Source organism: Malaclemys terrapin, chromosome 6 (genome assembly GCF_027887155.1).
Source record: "Malaclemys terrapin pileata isolate rMalTer1 chromosome 6, rMalTer1.hap1, whole genome shotgun sequence".
In the NCBI taxonomy this organism is placed as follows: domain Eukaryota; kingdom Metazoa; phylum Chordata; order Testudines; family Emydidae; genus Malaclemys; species Malaclemys terrapin.
This window is the reverse complement of record NC_071510.1, coordinates 101,374,317-101,399,295: the sequence shown is the minus strand read 5'-3', so window position 1 is coordinate 101,399,295 and position 24,979 is coordinate 101,374,317. Positions and strand designations below refer to the sequence as shown.

Here is a 24,979-nt window from a genome sequence, read left to right as displayed (position 1 = left end):
GACATGACAATAATCACTGAGGCATCCCTCATAGGCTGGGAAGCCCCCATGTGTGGTCATCCAACACAAGATATGTGGACACCTGGGGAGAGCAAGATGCATATCAATCCCCTGGAACTAAGAGCAGTCAGACAGGCCTGCAATGCATTCCTCCCATTCCTATGATCCTGTCATTGTCCAGATAATGTCAGATAATGTGACGACCATCTTCTATATAAACAAACAGGGAGGGGCAAAAATCCCTCACTGTGTGTGGAGGTGCTCAACTTATGGAACTGGTGTATATAGAACTACATTACAATTTCACCACCAATCATGAGTGGCAGTTACACAATTCAATGCTGAACATCTTCAGTCAGTGGGGAATGCCATTTTGGGACCTGTTCACCTTCCAGATGAACAAGAAGTTCAATACAAAGAACAGGAGCACTTGTGGCACCTTAGAGACTAACAAATTTATTTGAGCATAAGCTTTCATGGGCTACAGCCCACTTCATCAGATGCATAGAATGGAACATATAGTAAGAAGATATATATACATAAAGAGAACATGAAAAGGTGGAAGTTACCAAACCAACTCCTAAGAGGCTAATTAATTAAGAAGTTCAATGTATATTGTTGAGAGCAGCACGGGATCAGGACTCTAGTGACAGTGCCTTCCTACTGTCCTGGACAAGCTAGTTGAGTGTATACTTTCCCTCCCATCCAACTACTACCCCAGGTTCTAAGAAAATGCATTACGACAAAGCACGAGTCATTCTCATCACAACAAGTTGTCCCAGACAATTCTGGTTTCTGGTCCTCCTATGAATGTCAGCCCATCAGCATTCAGTCCTTCCTGGACCTGCTAACTCCAGAGAATAGCAGGATCAAACACCCCAGCTCAGAATCTCTTCACCTCATGGCTTGGTATTTGGATGGGCATCAGACCTAGAGTGTTTCAGTTTGGAGACTGTTCAAACTATTTCACTACCCACACGCCTTCCCCTCTGCTTCGGATTGTGACTGGATTCATGGTACAGAAGGAACTGAAGAGGCGGTTGGTTTGCATCTCCCCTTATACTGCAGTGCCGAGCACAAGGAGATCCAGGGTGCAGCAGCAGACCAACCTACGCCACTTGCAAGATTTTCCAGCCTTAGGCGCATGGTGTGCATACGTACCCACACATATGGAATACAGATAGGGGACCACACATGTTAAAGAACTTCCGATTACAGGTAATGATCTCCTTTTATGGAAAATTTTACAGATGCATAGTATCGTATCGTATCGTGTGTGTGTGTGTGTGTGTGTGTGTGTAAAGGAAAGTAAGATCCTGCATTCAGAAGGTGAATATTATATGAATTGCACAAAACTTGTTAGTGACAGTTAAGGTTGCATCAGGACACACCCCACCACTCAAAATCTGAAAAAGTTGGAAATAACAAATTAAGGAAAAAGCCTCCTTGCCACTTTCATATTGCCTACATCACAGCAATAACACATTCCAACATACCATAATGCTTTCACACCTCCAACGGATACCAAAAGCAATACGTATCACAACTTCATCACCCTTGCACTCAAGTGCAAAATCTTCAGAGTGATCTCAGACACTTTTGTATCCGCATATCTAACTGTCACACATTGCATACATTTGGGAAATTATTCTGTCTTAATGTTGCTGATATTAACTTTACCATTTCTGGGAGATGTTTTGGTTTTCCAGATTGGCCATCAAAAAGATATTTTGATTAAAAATTCCTGGCCAGTTCTACATACAAGTCTTAATTTAATGACCATCTATCTAGTGGTACAACAAGCACTTCCATATTTGGAGGTATTTAAACGTTGTCCAGAGGTGTATGTCTAAATGATGCAAATTTTCATTTAAACCATTTTGTTTCTGATACATTCTCAGCTGTTCATTTGAAGCATGTAATATGTCTAACTGTATTTCCTTATATCAAATCAGCCCTACCCAGGCCCCAGTGTATTCTGTGATTCTCCAGCTGTAGAATTTCTGTGGAATCCACCCCAGCCACAGAATTGTACTCCAGAAGCTTCCATTTTAAAAATTATTTGTAGTCTTTATGGTTGTGAAAAAGCTTTAAAAACATGAACTGAGTGTAAACTAATTTATTTAATAATATATATATTTAAAAAAAACCTGCCTAATCACAAACATTAAGGCATCTGCAGTAGCAGAGGGATCTACTATATATATATATATACTTAATTTATTTTAAGATGATCTCTAGTTTGGGTAAATACGTCTCCATAAATTAGAATAAAGTTAACACTGAAGCAGTAATTAATATGTTTGTTTAACATTACCTGAAAGATACTAAGGGTCTGTACTACTTTGGTAAAAAGAAAATGTATAAAATCTGAAATTCTTTGTATTTAAAATGTAGAAATATCAATACTGAAACATGCCATATTGAGAATTAACAGATATCTTCTCCATAATTACATGCTAAATTGTTATATGAAAAGTGTTCAAAAGTCATAATTTATCTCTTGTAAAATAATTTTAAAACTCCTGCTTGGTCACCTCTGGTTCTTATAAAATGGATGGATGATAAATCTAATAGAACACTAGCTAAAATAAGTAGTTGTAAAATATGTAATGATCTTTCTCATCCATAAACGTGTCTGCCTTTTTATTTCTCCGACTACAGCTTTTACATGATCTCGAATGATGATCTAGATCCCACCATTTTGCTGTTTTTATCCCATATGTAGAGATGGTAGCTAGGAGTTTAAGGCTGAACACAGCTCCACTTTCTCTGCTAAAAGCAGAGGAGAATTGAGCTCCTCCCCCTAGATTGGATAAGTACTGCTCTCCGCATGGTTCCCTTCCTCATTGGCTAGTGCAGAAAGTGTTCCCCATCCTGTTTCTATTTATTTTATCCACTGACTGTAGCTAAGCAACATAGCTCCTTTGGTCATCTATTTAAGCCTTTGTTCAAAACTACTGAAGGGAAGCTAAGCACATTCACCTGAAATGAATTGATTCCTATGCATGCTGTACTACACAATATTTTCCAAGTGTATTAGGAGTTCAATCCTTTTGTAAATTTTCTTTAATCTTATTACTGAAGAACTAGACCCAAGCCTCGTACAACCTAATTTTATATTATGCTTCCCTGTTACACCATTGTTAATGCAGTGAAAACTGTTTTCCACCTGTACGTGGTGGGTACTGACCAGGTTCAGGGGCCCAAAGAAAGCAGGGTCCTTGGCATATAACTTCGCCTGTCTTTTCCACATGTTCATAGAAAATTAATGTTATGAATCTGCAAATGCTTTTTGCAGATATGCAGTTAGTCATCACTTATCTCATTACAGCATGTCTGGCCATTGTCCCATATGGGTCAAGGGAAGTTTTAATAGCCCTCTCTCTATTTATCAGGATCCATCACAGCCTATTCAATGAAGAAAGTGAAAAAGTTCCTTCTTTCAGTCTCTCTCAAGAAGTCATTAGAAATTGTAACTAGGGCACTCTCACTGTTTGTTTTGTTGTTTTTCACCTTTTCATTTCTAGATTATTTTCTTTCTCATATGCAGGGAAAAGATTTATTGTTCCTTTGTTATAAAATAAAGGCTCTTTTTAGGAGATCTAGTCCTTATTTTAAGCTGTTTTAACAGGGAGGAACCTATCTCTCGTGAGTGCCCCCTGGTCAAGTGTGTGTGCCTGCAGTCCCTCAGTTTGTGGTGACCCCTTTTGTGGTTTCTCAGGTGGCTTTTCAGTGACTCAGCCTCCTGTCCGAGTCTCACACACTGTCTGCATGTGAAACAGAACAAACCCCTTCTGGAATATACAGTCTTTAACTTGTCCTGGCCCTCGTATGGGGCTGTACACCCAGGACTTCTGCCCTGGAGGCACTGTCTTCCTGCAGCCCTCCCTGAGTTCAGTCCTTACTTAGTCCCAACAGCCAGCTAGGAGCTCTCTCTTGCTCCCCGGGTCCCTGTCAGCACCTAGCTGTCCGTAGTCCTGCTGCTCTTTCTGCCTGCCAGGAACACTGGCTTCTCTTTGCCAGTTCCAGGCAGCAACTGATTGACTCTGATCCTTAAGTTCCTTTTATGAGTCTGCTGGGCCCTGATTGGCTGCTCCCTGTGGCCTCCGTCATTGGTTGCTTCCTCGCAACCACTCTAGACTACTTGGAGGACTTATCTTCTGCTCCTCTCTGGGATGGGGTGTGGTAGGACCCTGTGGCCTCCAGCAGGGGGCCACTGGGCTTAGTCCACCCCATCACAGCTATACACAGCCCTCAGTCTGTGTGTGGAATTCTTGTTGACAACAGTAGATTGGGAGTGATGTACACAGATTGAGGCGTTCATTAAGTTGTGCCACTACCTTCTATATAGGCCAGGTTTTCCCCTAGAGCCTTTTGCTAGAAGACCTGCACTGAATGGGCCAACAGGCACTGTACACAGTTGACAACTCCACTCCTCAGGTACAACGGACCTGCTCACTACAAGGAGGCAAAGCTTTCTTGGGAGCCAGTGCAAGAATCTGAATGAACTGCTGCAGAATCTAAGAACCACTATGAAACTCACCTGTTTAAACAGAAATTTACACTTCTTCAACTTTGCTTTTGCTAATATAAATACAAAGCACAGTGTGTATATGTACGTAATTTAAGAAATTTGACAATTTTTCCCTAGGTATAGTAAGAGAGAAATACAGAACCACCCATAACAGATGTTAGACATGTTGCTTACTAGAGAGACCAGGTGGGTGAGGTAACATATTTTATTGGACCAACCTCACCCATCCTGTCTCTCTAATCTCCTGGGACTAGCATGGCTATATCAACATTGCAAACAATATATTGTCAACAATCTTACTTCACCCACCTGGTCTCTCTAGTATTTCTGGGAGCTGCTCAGATACTGTTGTGATGAGGGATGCATAAAATCATGAAGAAAACAGAATTTGTTTGTGCAGAGTAGGAGCTCTGTATATATTCTCCTGTAGGGAAGGTGTAAGAACTCACCTGGGAGGTCATGTGAGAGGGCTGAGGGAAGACAGCCTAGCAGGAAGCTCAGGGCTACAGCACCATTGGTGTGTGTTAGGGAGCCCATGGTAGCTCACTTCAACTAGTCTCTCAACTTCAGATGGCAAGTGAAGTGGACCAGTAAAACAAGCATATGGAAAGCTGCTGGCAAAAATCCAAGTAGGCTGCCAGAGTTTGATATTGAAGAATGAGAAATTAGACTCATAGACTCATTAAGGTCAGAAGGGACCATTATGATCATCTGGTCTGACCCCCTGCATGCTGCAGGCCGCAAGACCCTTCCCTGGACTCTACCGTTGAAGTCCCCAATCCTGTGTTTTAGTGACTTCAATCGGCTGAGACCCTCCTGCTAGTGATCCCTGCCCCATGCTGCGGAGGAAGGCGAAAAACCTCCAGAGGCTCAGCCAATCTACCCTGGAGGAAAATTCCTTCCCGACCCCAAATATGGCGATCAGTAATACCCCGAGCATATAGGCAAGAGTCTCTAGCCTGACCCTTGTTGGCCATTATGCTGTTCATGTACCATTGCTTGGTTTTCCTTGGCTACTATGTTTTATCATTAAACCATTCCCTCCATAAACTCATCCAACTTAATCTTAAAACCAGACAGGTCCGTCGCCCCCACCGTTTCCCTCGGAAGGCCGTTCCAATATTTCACCCCTCTGATGGTCAGAAACCTTCGTCTAATTTCAAGCCTAAACTTCCCCCCGGCCAGTTTGTATCCATTCGTTCTCGTGTCCACATTAGTACTAAACTGGAATAATTCCTCTCCCTCCCTTGTATTAACCCCTCTGATATATTTAAACATAGCAATCATATCCCCCCTCAGCCTTCGCTTTGTCAGACTAAACAACCCAAGCTCCTCTAATCTCTTTTCATACGACAGGTTTTCCATTCCTCTGATCATCTTAGTCGCCCTTCTCTGCACCCGTTCCAGTTTGAGTTCATCTTTTTTAAACCTGGGAGACCAGAACTGCACACAGTACTCCAAATGAGGTCTCACCAGCGCCTTATACAACGGAAGCAGGACCTCCCTATCTCTACTAGATATACCTCGCCTAATACATCCCAAGACCGCATTGGCTTTTTTCACCGCCACGTCACATTGCCGACTCATAGTCATCCTGCGGTCCACAAGGACCCCTAGGTCCTTCTCCTCTTCCGTTACTTCTAACCAATGCGTCCCCATCTTGTAACTAAAATTGTTATTATTCGTCCCCAAGTGCATCACCTTACACTTTTTACTATTAAATTTCATCCTATTTCTGATACTCCAATTCACAAGCTCATTCAAGTCTCCCTGCAGAGTATCCCTATCCTCCTCCGAGTTTGCAACTCCTCCCACCTTCGTATCATCCGCAAACTTTATCAGCCCACTCTTGCAATCGGTCCCGAGGTCAGTTATAAATAGATTAAATAAGATGGGTCCCAAAACCGAACCTTGAGGCACTCCACTAGTAACCTCCCTCCAACCCGACAATTCACCCTTTAATACGACCCGCTGCATTCTCCCCATTAACGAATTCCCTATCCACCTCTGGATTTTCATATCGATCCCCATGTTTTTCATTTTAACCAATAGTTCCTCATGGGGTACTGTATCAAACGCTTTACTGAAATCCAGGTATATTAGGTCCACCGCATTTCCCTTATCTAATAAGTCCGTTACTTTCTCAAAGAAGGAGATCAGATTCGTTTGGCACGATCTGCCCTTCGTAAAACCATGCTGTAATTTATCGCATTTGCCATTAACTTCAAGGTCCTCAACTAGTTTCTCTTTCAGAATCTTCTCCAGCACCTTGCACACTACTGATGTTAAACTAACAGGCCTATAGTTACCCGGGTCACTTTTTTTCCCTTTCTTGAAAATAGGAACCACATTGGCTATTCTCCAGTCTAACGGGACTATCCCCGAGTTTACAGATTCATTAAATATAGTCGCTAATGGGCCTGCTATTTCCCGCGCCAATTCCTTCAATATTCTCGGATGAAGATCGTCCGGTCCACCCGACTTAGTCCCATTAAGGCGTTCTAGTTTTGTTTCTACCTCGGATGCGGTAATCCCCCATCCCGTATGCCCCTCTGTAACGGTGCTAGTATCCCTAATACCTTCATTGGCCTCATTAAACACCGATGCAAAATATTCATTGAGATATTGCGCCATGCCTAGATTATCTTTAATCTCCTCTCCGGCTATAGTCTTCAGCGGTCCCACTTCTTCTTTCTTTGCTTTCTTCCTATTTATATGGCTGTAAAACCTCTTACTATTACTTTTAATTCCCCTCGCTAAGTCCAACTCTTCCCGGCCTTTGGCCTTTCTCACTCTATCTCTACATTCTCTGACTTCGCTAAGGTAAGTTTCCTTACTGATCCCTCCCCTCTTCCACTCTTTGTACGCTTTCTGTTTTTTCCTAATCGCCCCTTTCAGCCGGTCGCTCATCCAGTTCGGTCTAAGTCTCTTGCTTAGTAATCTTTTTCCCTTTTTGGGGATACAGGCCTCTGACAGCTCTTGCATCTTTAACTTAAAGTAATCCCAGGCTTCTTCTGCCTTTAGGTCCCTTAATACGTTTGCCCAATCCACTTCCCTTACCAGTCCCCCTAATTTGTTAAAATTGGCCTTTTTAAAATTATAAACCCTAGTCTTTGACTTAATTCTGGTACTCTTTCCATTTAGTTTAAAGCGAATTAGCTCATGATCACTGGAGCCCAAGTTGTCCCCCACTACCACTTCCTCAACAAGGTCCTCACTACTTACCAGAATCAAATCTAAAATGGCCTCCCCCCTCGTCGGCTCAGCTACCACTTGATAAAGGAATTGATCCGCAAGCACATCTAGGAACATCTGAGCCCTATTATTGCTACTAGTGTTTGTTCCCCAGTCTATATCCGGGAAGTTAAAGTCCCCCATAATTACACAGTTTCTATTAGTATTTACCTCCCTTAATACATTAAACAATTCCTTATCCATATCCTGGGTCGATCCCGGCGGTCTATAGCACACCCCAAGCACTATCCCCGGAGAGGCTCTAGTAGTACTTTTACCCAGCTTGAGTATCGCCCAGACGGACTCTGTATTATCTATTCCATCCACTATTATTTCTTTACAGCTTATTTCACTATTGACATACAATGCCACCCCCCCACCTTTACCTTTATCCCGGTCTTTCCTAAACAGCGCATACCCCTCCATACCTGCGTTCCAGTCGTGACTGCCATTCCACCACGTTTCAGTTATTCCTACGATATCCGGTTTCAATTCTCGGACCAAGAGCTCCAATTCCTCCATTTTATTACCTAGGCTTCTCGCATTGGTGTACAAACAGCCTAATGTATGTCGTTTAGCCTGTCTCCCATTACTAGCACTGTATGTTGCGGGCCTCTTTGTGTTCGTCCCCCCTGTCCCTCCTATGTCCAATCTCATCTCCCCGGCTATGTCTCCTCTTATTACACTCAGCTTTCCAATACCGGAAACTGGCGTGGAGATTAACTGTGCATCTCCCAACCATCTCCCCAAACTTCCTAGTTTAAAGCTCTTTTGATAAGATGAGCCAGCCTCCCTCCCAGAAGTCTATTTCCTTCCCTACTCAGGTGAAGCCCATCCCGCGAGAACAGGTGTCTGTCCCCGAAAGCCTCCCAGTGGCCATACATCCCAAAGCCCTCCTTATAGCACCACTCCCTTAGCCAACTATTTATCCTCAAAATCCTATCAGCCCTTTGCTGCCCTTCCCTCGGAACAGGCAGAATCCCACTAAAGATAACCTGAGCCTCTATCTCCTTGAGAGTCTTCCCCAGCCTGGCATAATCTCCCTTGACTCTCTCTAACGAGAACCTAGCCGTGTCATTCGTTCCTACATGAAGGATTATCAAGGGGTTCTTACCTGCTCCTTTTAGGATCCTTTTCAACCGCAGGTCCACATCGCGTATCTTTGCACCCGGTAGACAGCACACCCTTCTGTTCTCCGGGTCCGCCCTGGTCACAGGCCTGTCCAGTCTCCTCAGTAAAGAGTCTCCAATTACATACACCTGCCGTCGCCTGGCAACAGTGCGATCTAGTAATCTAGTCTCCGATCCCTCTAGTCCTGACCTGTGTCTGCTCCTATCTTCCCTTATGCTCCCCCTTATGCCTTCCTGTATCCTCTGGTGGCCCATAATTGGTGCTGTCTCCATCAACTCCTCCCCCCTCTCTCTCGGACTAGCAGCTCTTCTCTTCTTCCTCACCCTCCCACCTTCAGTCACCACCTGCTGCCCCTCTACCTCGTTCTCCAAACACTCAAACCTATTCCTGAGTTCTATTCCCCCCTCACTGGCCCTCCTTTTTCTTGGCTTACTTCTCACAGTCACATGCTTCCACTTCCCTGGATCTCCTCCTTCCATTCCCCTCTCGCGGTCATCTACTACTGCCTCCTCCTGCACCCTAGAGCCTTCCCCTTCAGCCCTGCCTTGCCCATCCTCCATCAGCTGCTCAAACCCCCGCCTAAACTCCACCAGGGTCACTACCTGCATCTCCAGCCCCTTAATCTTTTCCTCCAGTAACACTATAAGGCGACACTTCATACACACATACCTTTGTTCCGGGTCTCCTGCTAGGACTATATACATACCACAGCATCCGCATGCAGCCATCTGCATTCTGTCTGCTGCTGCTGCTTGGCTCATGGCTGCTGCGGTCTCTGCCCGCAGCACCTGGGGACACAGGGCACACGGCGCACCTCGCCCTCCTGCCTCCCCCTTTACCTCCTCCAATGAGAACTCCCTCTCAAACTCCCCTGTTAGCCGCCCTGTTGGCTGCCGCTGCTCGCAGCTGTACCGCTGCCTGGCTGGGCGGCCGCTTTTATGGGCCCCTTGATCAGCCAAGCCCCGCCCCCTGCTCAGGGCTCGGCGTCCGTCCCAGCACCCAGCCCCTGCCGGCCCCTACAAACAAACAAACACACAAGAACACCCAAGAACACCCAGGACAGATGCAAATACAGATGCAAATACAGGTACCTTCTCCTCCAATGAGAACTCCCTCTCAAACTCCCCTGTTAGCCGCCCTGTTGGCTGCCGCTGCTCGCAGCTGTACCGCTGCCTGGCTGGGCGGCCGCTTTTATGGGCCCCTTGATCAGCCAAGCCCCGCCCCCTGCTCAGGGCTCGGCGTCCGTCCCAGCACCCAGCCCCTGCCGGCCCCTACAAACAAACAAACACACAAGAACACCCAAGAACACCCAGGACAGATGCAAATACAGATGCAAATACAGGTACCTTCTCCTCCAATGAGAACTCCCTGTCAAACTCCCCTGTTAGCCGCCCTGTTGGCTGCCGCTGAATTTTGGATCTCTATGCCTCCACTTCTTTACTTATTTCCAATAGAGACTGGATTTTGATTTAGTGCCTTTCCCTTCCCTATGTTCAAGGTGATTGGATATAACAGGGCTATACATGTCCTGACCCAAGTAAAACATACTCTGTTACCAAGAGAGATCTGTCCCTGTGATGAGATCTTTGTTAGAATTCTAACAGTGAAGTATATTATTCTGTTTTAGTTTCTCTTTCAAATTGTTGTATAGTGTTTTTTTTAAATAAGGACAGAGCGTGGAAGGGATAACAATCTATCTTTAAAATACAAGTCCCCTCCCCTCCAAAAGCTACTAACAGTATATTTTGTGGGACCAAGAATTTACTGTATCATACTGTTGGGTTTTTTCTGTTCCAAAATCAAGAAGTCAATTGTATGCATGAATATCAGTTATTATAATGTCTTTTCTTTAATGAGTAGTTACATCCATATGCTTCTTCAAGACAATCCAGGAATATTACTAATACTAAAGCAAACATCTTACTCTGACAATTGCTCTTTTTATTTCTTATGGCATTCCAAATAATTAGACATAGTTGTCTGTGTGAGATTCCTGGTTTAGGAATAATGTATGGCATGTATTAGCTGTATTACTGTGATATTGTTTTATTTTATCTCTTAAAGCCACCAAAATATTTTAGAGAAAGTAAATTGTCAGTTCTGCTTTTAATATAAGTTCTGCAAGAGACAGTGCTCGCTCAGCATATTACTTGATTAGGAAAGCAGCCAATAGATAGATACACTGATAATAGTCTTTATGATACATGTGTGAGGTCAGCTACTGCAAAGGAGACACCTCTGTGGATGCTTTTATTGCTAGGTGAAACCATGTAACCTTTTAATTAAATTATAACTCACTCCAGGGTAGTCAAATAGGGAAAACTCAGTAAAAATTTGTCACTGCTTTGAAATGTATACTTAACACCACATATCTGTGCTCATTCAGAGATTAAATAAAACATCTTTGTTGTTACAGTAGGTCCAATGTGAGTTTAAACAATTGTGGATTTTGGCATCTTAACCCTCTTTCCTAGAATCATAGAAATGTAGAGCTGGAAGGGACCTTGAGAGGTCATTTAGTCCAGCCCCTGTGGTCATGTAAACCTAGACCAGGGGTCGGCAACGTTTGGCACACAGCTCACCAGGGTAAGTTTATTTACCTGCTGACGCGGCCTGTTCGGCTGATCGCGGCCCGCACTGGCCACGGTTCGCCGTTCTGGGCTATTGGGGGCGGCGGTAAGCCGCGGCCAGCACATCCCTTGCCTGCGCCGCTTCCCGCCACCCCCATTGGCCCGGGATGGCGAACCACAGCCAGTGGGGGCCGCGATTGGCTGAACCTGCTGCGTCAGCAGGTAAATAAACTGGCCTGGCCTGCCAGGGTGCTTACCCTGGCAAGCCGCGTGCCAAACATTGCCGACCCCTGACCTAGACCATCCTTTATTTCAGTTCTTCTTCTTTTCGCCTTTCTATCTACAGCAATGATTCTTGTTCTTTCCTTTCATTTTTCCTTTCAACTTTTAGTTTTCTTGACCAGCAATCTTGATGCTCCCCTTGCCAGCACAAATGGAGATCCATTATTGTTTTCCAGGTTTTCATCTGTAATATGTTGTTACACTGGTAAATGCACTGTGATCCTAGAATAGGAACATATTTTAAAATGAAAATGAAGCCATCAAAACAAATTAATATGCTTGATCTTTGGACATTTTTGAACCTTGTTTATATTAGAGCATATTAGAGTTTATATTAGAGCATATAGTTGATTTAGTTGGTGTTGGTCCTGCTTTGAGCAGGGGGTTGGACTAGATGACCTCCTGAGGTCTCTTCCATCCCTAATCTTCTATGATTCTATGATACTACACATCTTCTAATAAAGCAAAATATATCTCTTCTGATAAGTGTGCCAATGTGCTGTTTCAATGAATGTCCCCCTAAAGTGCATTCGGAAAATGCTGCAGCCTAAAATAGATCTAGAAGAATTTTTCCCCTTTGTCTCCACTAGAGGGCTGATTTTAAGACTCTTCAAAGTTACTATGGGAGCATTGATGAGGATGCATCCGAAGAAGTGGGTTGTAGCCCACGAAAGCTTATGCTCTAATAAATTTGTTAGTCTCTAAGGTGCCACAAGTACTCCTGTTCTTTTTGAGGATGCATGAGTTTATCTTCTTTAGGTTGTCAGTACCTGTGATGTGAGTACCATTATTAGGGATGGCATTTGAGGTTTCAGCATTTGTGGGGGGGTTTCCTAATATGGAACAAAAATGAGACCTTTAAAAAAATTTCATGAAAAACAAGAAAGCGAAACCTAGCCCAGAATGGCCCATAGCTGTGTAATTAGGGCACTCACCTCAGATATAGGAGACCCAGGTCCAAGTCCATAACCACTGTGCTATAAAACCAGTCTTTCTGTCTTAATGAATATTGAATTATTTATACAAAATGGAACAGCTCCATAGGAGAGCTTGAGACAGACTGTCACCCTGTGGTTAGGGCACTCACCTGGGTTGTGGAAGAACAAGGTTCAAATCTCTGATCTGAATCAGGCAGAGTAGGGAACTGTGAACCTGGGTCTGCCATGTGACAATCCTAACTATTGGCTATTCTGGAGTGGGTCTCTCTCTACCCCCAGAAATTCCCTTCCAGACTGTGAGTAAATTTCCCAACAAAAGTTTCAGGTCTGATTTAAAAAAAAAAAAAAAAGTTAAAAAGTTCACAAGAAGCTTTAGCCACAGACAATTGTGGTGCTTCTTGCCTGTTGGCATCCTTTTTCCCTTTCTGCAGACAGGCTTTCCAGTTGAGTTCCTGCTTTGCTACAAAAAGCATCTGGGGCCTCAGACTGAAGTACTATCTCGGCTTGTTCATTATTTCATTAATCATGTTTGTTCAGAATGTGGGTGGGGAGCAAGTCAAAGTGAACAGGAAATTGTGATCTGACTACTACTAAGATCTTCAGCCCTTAATTGTGGACACACATGGGGTGTTTTGCAGTATATTAGAACATATTACACATTTGCTAGTTCTTGGTTGTGGCCTGGTGTAGTTTCCCAAAGATAATGCATGTTGTACTTTGATCTGCCACTCTCAGAGTCTGTGTGGTTTATCATTGTCTCTGCACTTTTCATGACTCCATAAAATTCAGACTCATTACTCTGTGTATATAAAGTGAGAGACAGTTTTGAAGACAGACTAATAAAATTTGTAGTAGTGTTTCAGTTTAGTCACTACATAATTGTGTAATGCAGATTTGCTGCATGATGAAATGCTGTTCAGAGAAAATTGATGAGTCTAATTAGATCTTCTATAAACTATGTGTGGTATTGTTTATTTAAAAACACATGTTTCCAAATCTTTTAGTAAACATATCATGCATTCTTCGTGCTGGTATTCAGAATCTTTATTTTATGCTTCACATACAGAACATTTGCTTTATTGTTTTAAAGAGATACAAAGCTAGCATTGCCTTGCATGGTGTCAAGTATCAGAGGGGTAGCCATGTTAGTCTGAATCTGTAAAAAGCAACAGAGGGTCCTGTAGCACCTTTAAGACTAACAGAAGTATTGGGAGCATAAGCTTTCATGGGTAAGAACCTCACTTCTTCAGATGAAAGTCAGGAAAAAAAAAGAGCAGGGAAAAAAACCCCCGCAAGTGGTTATTGTTCTGTATTCCAGAGAGGCTGTGCTAGCATTATTTTTAAATGCAGTTCTGACTTTCCCTCCCTCAGATTCTTCCCAGTATTGGGAGAGAATCTCAGAGATGGTAAGTGGTGTGCGCATGAGGAAGGCTGTATTGGGATTTTGTCTGTGCAGTACATGCTGTTCGGGTTTGCAGTGGTGTCTGGGAGGCAGAGTGGGAATTATGTTCCTGGTTTGGGTTTGCAGTTTGGCTCTGTCTTGGAGGTGCTTATACAGTATCAGAGGGGTTACTGGGGGACCTCTGAGGCAAACTGGGCAGCATCCCCTGTAGGCTGTCCTCACTCTGTATGACATTACCCTGAGGCAGAAAATGGCCTTATTCAAAAAGGGCAGACCAATGAGATATACTGTGAAGTTATTCACTAAGGTGGTCCCCCTAGATGTGCAGCAAGAGTGGAAGGGAGTTGCAAGCTATTATACCAGGAGGAGTGACCAACCAGCTATTCCACAGAATGTCTGGACCAAAATCAAGCAATTTCTCCGTCTTAGAGTCTGTTCTATCTCCCCTGCAGACATGGTGAAAGTGCAGAGAAAAATAGATAGGGTTCTGCACTGATTGTCTGAGGCATTTTTCTTCTATGTAAGCCTGTGAAAAGCCTTTAAGAGCTTTGCAATTCCTAAGGCAAAGCTCTTTTCCTGTAAGAATGGGTGAAACTGGGAATTTATACCTCACCGGGGAGCCTTTGTACTTTTACAGGTATGCAAAGTCCAGGTCTGTCTCATGTAAGCTGAGAATACTGGCCAGACTTTTTTTTTCCTGTAGCCACTGTCTCAATAATCAGTTGTATTTTGCACAATTGAATGTTTTCATTATTCAAATCTAAGGCAGGAGAGTGGCTAGGATACAGGCTGCTGTCCACCATTTTGAGCTGGTGAACAGAGTTTGGGGGACAGGAGAAGGAGGGTAGCATTTGCTGGGCAGGAGAGATGCAAAGAGGGGAAAGGGAAATAGGTAGATAGGCATGTGGTTTTTCATAGAATCATAGAATATTAGGGTTGGAAGAGACCTCAGGAGGTCATCTAATCCAATCCCCTGCTCAAAGCAGGACCAACACCAACTAAATCATTTCAGCCAGGGCTTTGTCAAGCCGGGCCTTAAAAACCTCTAAGGATGGAGATTCCACCATCTCCCTAGGTAACCCAGTCCAATGCTTCACCACACAAACAACAGAGCAATGGGAAGACATGCATGTGGCACCATGAATGAAAATGGAGAGAAGCTTGCTCATTTCTGTAAAATGAATGACCTATTTCAACATCATGAAATTCATAAGCTGATGTTGTGTTCTCCAAATGGCAGATATAAGAATCAGATTGACCATATCATGATCAATGGTAAATGGCGACGCTTACTGACAGATGTGAAAGTGAGAAGGGGTGCAGATGTTGGCAGCGACCACCACCTGTGACAGCCTCCTTCAAGCTAAAACTGAGAATTGTTGGTCCACCAAACAAGGGACATAGATGTTATGACATTGACAAGCTAAAGTACCCCAAAATACAGAAAGCCTTCATTCTGCAGTTAAAGAACAGGTTTCAAGCACTTGCAGACCTTAATGAAGAGGAGGGGAATGCAGATGAGGAGATCAACAAGAAGTGGGATAAAGTAACAGAAATGTATAAACAGAACAGTGAAGCCCGTCTAGGCTACAAGCAAAAGAGAAGGAAGGAGTGGATTACACATGGAAAGCCATAGAAACCAGATGAGCCCCGAAGAACAAAGTTTTAGACACAGAATCCCAGAAGCTAAAGGACAAATACCTTAAGAGCAGTATAGCAAGGCACACCGGGAGGTCAAACGCCTTGTGAGAGAGGACAAACAGCATTATATTAATAATCTGGCAACACAAGCAGAGATGCAGCTGCTTGTGGTATACAAGGAACCATCTACAAAATGACACGGCTTACAAGTGGTAAATGGCAGACACCAACAAACACTCTCAAACAAGGACACCTACTAGCAAATGGAAAATAACAAGAAATGTGCTGGACGGAGTATTTCAGAGAATTGCTGAATAGGGAGCCACCGAAAGAGGAAGCAAACATCCCGGAGGCAGAAGAAGATCTTGATATCAACACAGACACCCCAACTAAGGAAGAGATCATTCAAGCCATCAAATCCTTAAAAAATGGGAAAGCTCCTGGCAAGGATAACTTGATAGAGTTCTCAGAAAAGAGCAAGCTGGTTTTCTGAAAGGGCATGGCTCCATGGACCAGATCTTCATTCTACGAAACATAATAGAACAGTGCTTAGAATGGCAACGACAACTCTACATAAATTTCATAGACTTTGAGAAGGCTTTTGACAGCATTCACATATGCACATTCTGCGGGCATATGGAATTCCTTTCTGTATAATCAACGTCCTCAAAAGCTTCTATTTCAACTTTACATGCAGTGTTGATCACAGTAAGCTCAGTTTTGATGTCAAAACAGGAGTACGTCATGGGTGAGTCATGTCTGCAATCCTCTTCAGCATTGCCATCAACTGGGTAATGCAGCGTACAACAAAAGACATACCAAGAGGCATTAAATGGACACTCTTCTCATCCCTTGAAGACCTGGACTTTGCAGATGATGTTGCTCTTCTATCACATACCCAACACCATATTCAAGAAAAAACAACTCAACTCAACGCATTCAGCCAACAAATTGGACTGAAAATCAACTGCAATAAGACAGATATCATGACCTTTAATATTGCCTCACCATTACCAGTACGGATAGACGATTGTTCTTACCAGTGTACAAATATTCACATACTTGGGCAGAACCATCAGCCAGGATGGTGGAAACAAGCCAGGACACCGGAACAAAATCAATAAAGCCAGGAACACCTTCAGGAGCTTAAATACAGTCTGGAAAATCATCAAAATACACCAAAACCAAACTCAAAATTTATCAGCGCTGCGTACTTTCAACACTACTTTATAGTGCTGAATGCTGGAGAATGAGAAAGTATGACATGCCCAAACTGTCTTCATTCCATGCAACCTGCCTCAGAAAACTCCTCCATGTCTTTTGGCCCAGAACAATCTCAAACCAAGATCTATTGACACAGTGCAGCCAAGAGGATCTGAGCACCATCATTGCTAGGAGGCGTTGGAGATGTATTGGGCATTTGCTTCAGCTGGAAATTGATTCCATCACCAGAGTAGCAATAAGATGGACACCTGAAGGCAAGTGAAATCGAGGCCGCTCAAAAACAACATGGTGAAGAGCTGTGGAAGCCGAGCTGAAAAACCTGGGGCACAGCTGGGAAACTATTGAAAGACTTGCCAGAAACAGACAGGAGTGGAGGAGCTTCATCACTTCCTTAAATGCCAGAGGTGTAATAGGAACACGATGATGAATGCACATTGAGAAGCAAATGTAGACATACCCAAGTTAGCATAGATCTAGCTAGATCAAAGCTAGCTTGAGTAACAATGGCAGTGAAGCCACGGCACTGCAGGTGGCTGCACTAGTTAGCCTTGCCTGCCAAGGACCCTGGGGATAAATACTTGAGCAGCCATTGTGGCTTCATTGCTTTTAGTTTTCTGATGGTTGATATTATAGAAAATGGTGAACCTGTCACGGAAACCCTAGAGTTAGCAATGACCAACTGACATTCTCTTAAACAAAGCTTGTCCCTGTCTATACTAGGTGCTGAGTCATGTTTAACATCGTTGGTTTATAATAAATTAACAAGCTATTTTACTTTCTAACATGATTTATTTTCTTAGTATAGGTATGGCCAAAGTTCTTCAGAGGAGGTGGAAATTTAGTGCAGTGGTTTATGCAGAGCTTCTGGTCCTAAGTGCAGTTAAACACCCAGGGGTTGGGCTAAGGGACTGCAGTGTAGACGCTTAGGCTGGAGCACAGGGTCTAGGACCCTGTGAGGAAGGACCTCAATTAAAACAGTCTCTTAGTCTGAGCCCTACGAGCCTGAGTCAGCTGGCATTGCCCAGCTGCAGGTGTCTGTGACGTTGTACAGTCTGTATGGTTTTATAAAAACATGAGAATAAGTGATATTATGTAACTGGAATTTGCTTCATGCAAAAGGTCTCTTGTAAGGTATCATTACAAAGCTTATACTCTACTGAGTGTGATCATCCTATTTGTATAAATGTACCACTCTTGTATCTGAAACTAGAAATATGAAATATAACTCTGCGGGCCTATTGTAATTATGCAAAGTGTGGGCCATTAATGGTGGTTTGGAATCTTGATGATTCCCATTAACCAGGACCATTATCTGCAGATGGCTGTGTTTACCTGTGAGTCTTCCTGTATATGTGTGTGCTGGCAAGTGAGTAATGAAGTCTTGCAGTGACATGTGATCATGTCACCTGAACTGGAATCCATCTTTAACCTGGTGCTTTTCCAGTGGGGGTGGTTGGGGTGGAAACCCAGAGGGACAAAGGGTTCCCGTCTTATGCAAAAGATATATAAAGAGGTTGAAAAGAACAAAGGAGAGAGAGGAGCCATCATGAAGAATCCCCTAGCTATCACCTGAGCTGGAACAAGCGCTGTACCAGGGAAAGAATTGTGCCCAGGCTTGGAAGGTGTCCAGTCTGAGAAAAAACTTTCTGAAGCATCTCTGAGGGTGAGATTATCTGTATTCAGTTTGATTAGACATAGATTTGCGCATTTTATTTTATTTTGCTTGGTGACTTACTTTGTTCTGTCTGTTACTACTTGGAACCACTTAAATCCTACTTTCTGAATTTAATAAAATCACTTTTTATTCATTAACTCAGAGTATGTATTAATACTTGGGGGAGCAAACAACTGTGCATATCTCTCTATCAGTGTTATAGAGGGCGAACAATTTATGAGTTTGCCCTGCATAAGCTTTATATAGGGTAAAACAGATTTATTTGGGTTTAGACCCCATTGGGAGTTGGGCATCTGAGTGCTAAAGACGAGCACTCTTTTGTGAGCTGTTTTCAGGTAAACCTGCAGCCTTGGGGCAAGTTATTCAGACCCTGGGTCTGTGTTGGAGCAGATGGGAGTGTCTGGCTCAGCAAGACAGGGTGCTGGAGTCCTGAGTTGGCAGGGAAAACAGGAATAGAAGTAGTCTTGGTACATTAGGTGGCAGCTCCCAAGGGGGTAGTCATATCCCAAGGATACATTTACCCAGTCCACAACAGTGAGCCTCCAAGGCCAGGTCGGCAGACTCGGGCTCATGAGGCTCACGCTGTAGCACTAAAAATATCTGTGTAGATGTTGTAGCTCAGGCTTTGAAGCTTACAGATGGGGCGGCCTCCCTAGGTTTCAAAGCCCAAGGTCCAGCCTGAGTAGCAACTGAAAAGCACTGTCTACACTTCTAATTTTAGAGAGGTACCATGAGCCTGAGTCTGTCAACCTGGGCTCAGAGGCTCACTGCCACTGGCTGTGTAGATGTATCCTAAGGAGCAAATAATTGTGCAAATTAGCTTTCATGGAAGAGCAGAGACAGGGAATGGGCACAGGATAGAAACCCTCCCACCCCAGGGAACTGCTGGCAACTCACAGATAAGGAAACACTGACTTTGTTAATCTACAACTGTAGGCATTAAAATGACTGCAGTTCAGCTATCTGAGTGGTGAAATTTTTACATAATTGTTTTCTTTTGCTTGTTTCGTATTTTCACAGTTAGTTTCTATGTGAATAAAATATACTGCAGATATGTGACTTAGACATAACCCATCATTACAGGATGACTCCAACACAGTCCAGACATTATATTTGTCACATATTTATCATAAGAGTAATATATGGGGTATTTCCAAAATCTGCTAACGATAGCTGCCTTGTTTTAATAAGTAGTTTCTTAATGCTTAATGATGTATTTTGAGAAACTTAGAAAAAAGTATACAAATAGTTATGCATAATATACATATTTATAGCGAGTGAAATATTTACAGATTATATACAGAGTGGTGTTTTAAAATATTTAAATGAGAGCATCAACTTGAAACCTAGTCGGTTCCAAAAGATAAATTTAGTTTCAGATACTACTCATGCCCCTAAGTTTCACTATCAATGTTCGGTTTGTTTTGGTTTGGTTTTACAATGACATTTTTCTGTTGTAAATATTTTTCTCTTATTTTGCTGTAGAGAGGCCCACACAAAGAGTGGAAACTGACTGTCAAACACAAAAGAGGGAAAGAGCGAAATTTAATTGATGTATATTAGAACTTCCTTGTCTTTTAGGTTTTCTTTAAGTACAAAACAATTATATTGTAACCTCAGTCCCCTTTTTGTGAAGATACTAGTTTTGGGGTCCAATCTTGCCTCTAACAGGAATTTTGTCATTGATTAAAATGGGAGCAGGATTGGATCTGAATTAAATTAAATTGCATTTTATTTTATTCTGGTTTGCCTTAAACAAAATATGGAATAATTGCATAATTTTCTGCATGCACACACAAAACCCTTCCATCTCTGCATGTACTTAATGGGTAGTAGAGAATGACAAAAGCACAGTAACCTGCTCACAGGAAGCCAGTGAAAATCCCAGTTATAGGCTTTATTGGACAGCCTGGTTATTGGTTTTGTACTGGAGTTATAAATCTGATTTTCTTCATGTTTCGATAGGCCTTTGTCAATAATCCAATATCCATTTTATCACGAGATATTTATAACACCATATGATAGGTTTGGAATTGCTGGAAGGACATAAAATCCTGTTTGCTTACAAAACAAAGTATTTCAGATGTTTTTGGGGTGGGTAAATTCTCTCTGTTTCTTTTGTTGCATAATCACTGTTTTCAGCAAGATAATTGAGATGCGGGCATTTATTTTTAAAATACTCCTACACAGGAAAAAGGTTAGGTACATTCTAAAGTTTTGTTATATTTTTGCTGACTGACTTGTGCTGCTAAAATGAAATAGGGTTGTTTGTTCTTCATACTGTTGTGTTTAGTTGAAATTAAATATATTCTAAGGTGTGTATGGAAATATTTTGTCTGAATAAACCTGAAACATCCTTTGTGTGTTAAGAAATGTAATATTTTTATCAAACCCATTTTATTGAATTCCTATAGTATTAAATAGCAACTAGGTCATGTGGGTCCTATGGAAATGTAGTAAAGTTATATAGAAATTGCTTTGAAAATACATAATAGAAAATATCGTTGCTATAATTTTTGTTTTTTCTTTCTTTTAACTATCCGATAGAATTCTATGGGAGGTGGGGGATACAGTTCTCCTTAGAATTCTACTAATTCCAACCCTATTGAAAGGTTATCATTTTCTATTAAACTCTGTAAAACTTTCTCAACAGGGACCCTTTCCTTGTCATATCTTTGCTTTTTATTACCCTTTCATATAAACAATAGTTACTCACTGGTTAATATGTTATAATCAGAGGTCATAGATGGATATTAGAGTATATAAGCAGGAGGTCTTTCCTTTTCTAATCATTAAGCGGTTTCACAATCCAATGTTTGAGACATCACTATTCATACCCATGGAAATAGTTCTACTTATCCACATTTCTCCTGCATTTTCTATGGTATATGGAATTCTCCTTCACTTCCTGTCCTAAACTACTGTTACATCGCTGCTGCCTTTCCATGGTAAGTGAAAGTTGAAATGTCGGTATTTATAGCCAATGTCCCCAGATATCTGGGATTAATTGGCTAATGTTTGAAAACTGTTCTGCATTCCCCAAATGGAAGGTACTCAGAGTGGTGTGAATGCTGGAAAGTGTGTGGCAGTTGCTAGGAGTGTAGAATTAGAGGAGAGTGAATCACTAGAAGACTTTTGGCAACTTAACTAGAAGCTGTGCATCTTAAAATTCTTGTCCAGGGTGAAACAGACACAACACAATAGTCTGTTATCATCACTTACAGTATTTCCTTTCTGACTCAGTGTTTTCAAGGTGTAGTAGGAGAGTTCAAGTTCAGACTTGGGCGACATACTGTCACTGTGTAAGCGTTAAGTATAATGTCTCCTATCAGTTAAAAGGATAATTTAAAAGAAATCAGTGAACGTTTTACCTGACAGCTCTTTATGGGGGTTTTTGCTGTCAGGAAACTGCAGATCATAATTTCCCAATTCACTATTTGTCTATCTATATTTGTTAGAAATTAATTACTGTTTATATATTTGTGATTATTGATACCTTTGCTATGTTTCTTTGATTTTGTGATATAACAATGATTTAGATAATGGCTTACAGAGTACACTTATAAAGTTTGTGGATGATACCAAGCTGGGAGGGGTTGCAAGAGCTTTGGAGGATAGGATTAAAATTCAAAATGATCTGGACAAACTGGAGAAATGGTCTGAAGTAAACAGGATGACATTCAGTAAGGACAAATGCAAAGTACTCCATTTAGGTAGGAACAATCAGTTGCGCACACACAAAATGGGACATGACTGCCTAGGAAGGGGTACTGCGGAAAGGAATCTGGAGGTCATAGTGGACCATAAGCTAAATATGAGTTAACTGTGTAACACTATTGCAAAAAAAGCGAACATCATTCTGGGATGTATTAGCAGGAGTGTTGTAAGCAAGCCATGAGAAGTAATTCTTCCGCTCTGCTCTGTACTGATTTGGCCTCATCTGGAGTATTGTGTCCAGTTCTGGGCACCACATTTCAGGAAGGATGTGGACAAATTGGAGAGAGTCCAGAGAAGAGTAACAAAACTGATTAAAGGTCTAGAAAACATGACTTATGGGGGAAGATTGAAATAATTGGGTTTGTTTAGTCTGGAAAAGAGAAGACTGAAAAGAGAAGACGTGATAACAGTTTTCAGGTATGTAAAAGGTTGTTACAAGGAGGAGGAAGAAAAATTGTCTTTCTTAACCTCTGTGGATAGGACAAGAAGCAATGGGCTTAAATTGCAGCAAGGGAGGTTTAGGTTGGACTTTAGGAAAAAACTTCCTAACTGGCAGGGTGGTTAAGCACTGGAATAAATTGCCTAGGGAGATTGTGGAGTCTCCATCATTGGAAATTTTTTAAGAGCAGGTTAGACAAACACCTGTCAGGAATGATCTAGATAATATTTAGTCCTGCCACGAGTGCAGGGGACTGGACTAGATGACCTCTTAGGTCCCTTCTAGTTCCATGATAACGTAATACTAATAACCACATAATAGATTAAAATATCCTCTGAATACTTGACTCTCTCATTCCCATACACTAACCCCATTCTCCACCAGGGTTCTCTGATATGATACTTGCATTGTCTTTGTGCGGTACACCCTGGGAAGTCACAGCTGAGCAAAGCACAATTTTGGGACACTTGGAAAGGGAATAGTTGGGTTGTGGGGTTTTTTGGTTTTTACGTGCTAAATCTTGTGAGCTCCTCTCTAACTTATCTAGGGGGCCTCAGACTTTCTAATTTATTTTCAGTTTATCTTTAAATAAATATACTGCTCTTCATCAGAGTGTAAGGAAAGAATTAATCAGTTTCCCCTTGTTTGTTTGTTTTTAGGCTGCTTGTTGGCTCGCCATGGAGTGGGTATCCAGCTAACAGAATGGGAGATATCTACACATGTCCTGTTGACTCACTTGAAACCACATGTAAAAAACTGAATTTACAAAGTAAGTTGTAACTAATGCTGACTTAATGCAATTGTCCATTTTGCCTTACTTCCGTACCAGGACAGATTATTTGATAAACTCGAATTAGGCAGTCAGCACAGACCTACTGACCCTGATTAAGTGAAAAAGGACACTATTATTCTAAATAGTTTCTTTATTGCTGAGCATTCTTTGGTATGAGGGTAAGACTTGAAAAGAATCTGAAAAATATGGACAGTGGTATTAATAAGAAGATAGGGAGGGCATAACTTTTTCTTCTCCTTCCAACATAGCTTTTTATTTTTCTTTTAATACTAAAATTAGCTGCATGTGTAGGCATATGGTTGTTATTGCTTCTTCCCATGTAATGTTGTTTTTGTTAGGCCTAGTAAAAAGAAGAGCTTTTTAGAGGACCACTCTGTTCTCCACTTCATTTATTACACATGCTGCCAGGGCAGTTTTAGCTTCTAGAGCCAGCTCAGTATATAACTCTGATGCTACTTCCTGCTGTTTCTCTCTAACACTTTTACATCCGTTCTATATTAACTGTAGAATTAGTAGCAGTTGTAGAAGTGGTAGTATATATTATTTATATTACAGCAGTGCTTAGGGGGTTCTGATCGGGGTCCATTTTGCTAGCACTTAACAAACACATAAAAAGACTGTTCCTACCCAGAACCCAGTGTAAAATGGGAGCCAACAATTAGATGTAGCAAATAGACAGGGCAACATAAGGCAATGATGAGATGTTTAAGAATACCATATGTTCAGATCCTCGTTTAATTTCTATTTTAGGTGCTATGGCATAAAGCATTTCTCTTCTCATACAAATCTTCCCATCATCCTATATTTTCTGTCTGAAATATCTAAGATTTGGGCTTGATCCAGTTGAGAGAGATCTGCTATCAGCAAACAATAAGAGTAGTCACTCAACCTACTAAAAACATTTGTACTGGATATAGTTAAACTGCCACTTGAGAAGTTTGGCTGCTTTGCCTATTTCCTGTAGCTCTTGAGAGCAGGCAGTCTAATTATAAATGCTAATCTAGATATGTGACAAGGCCAGTTAATGTTGTCTAGCAAATTTCTCACACCAATTATCTTTCTTTTGTTTTGTCCCAGAAGCTTTTATGGGATTTGAAAAATTCCTCTTCCAAACTCTGGTTCCTTAAGCTTAAACTTTGAGTTGTGTAACCAAGGAACATATAATGGGAATTTAGGGTTTTTTTGCTATCCTTTAATCTCTTTATTTTTAGCTTTAACACGCATCCCAAATGTTACTGAGATAAAGGAACAGATGAACCTTGGCTTGACACTAATAAGAAACTCAAAAACTGGAGGATTTTTGGTAAGTGTCAAAACTGTACTCAGTAAGTAGTAAAAAAATGATTTCGACTGTTGACCATTGATGGAAAATGTAGCAGCTGGAATGTTCCACTTT

The 24,979-nt window shown here is 41.9% G+C and overlaps 1 protein-coding gene across 1 annotated transcript in view; it reads left to right on the top strand.

Annotated features, from left to right (window-relative positions):
• The window catches only part of ITGA2 (integrin subunit alpha 2), a 105,525-nt gene that overhangs the window by 30,947 nt on the left and 49,599 nt on the right, over positions 1 to 24,979 (top strand). The window contains exons 3-4 of the mRNA XM_054032893.1: positions 23,450 to 23,559; positions 24,795 to 24,886. Of these exons, the coding sequence (XP_053888868.1) occupies positions 23,450 to 23,559; positions 24,795 to 24,886 (202 nt within the window). The remainder of the gene's footprint in view (positions 1 to 23,449; positions 23,560 to 24,794; positions 24,887 to 24,979) is intronic.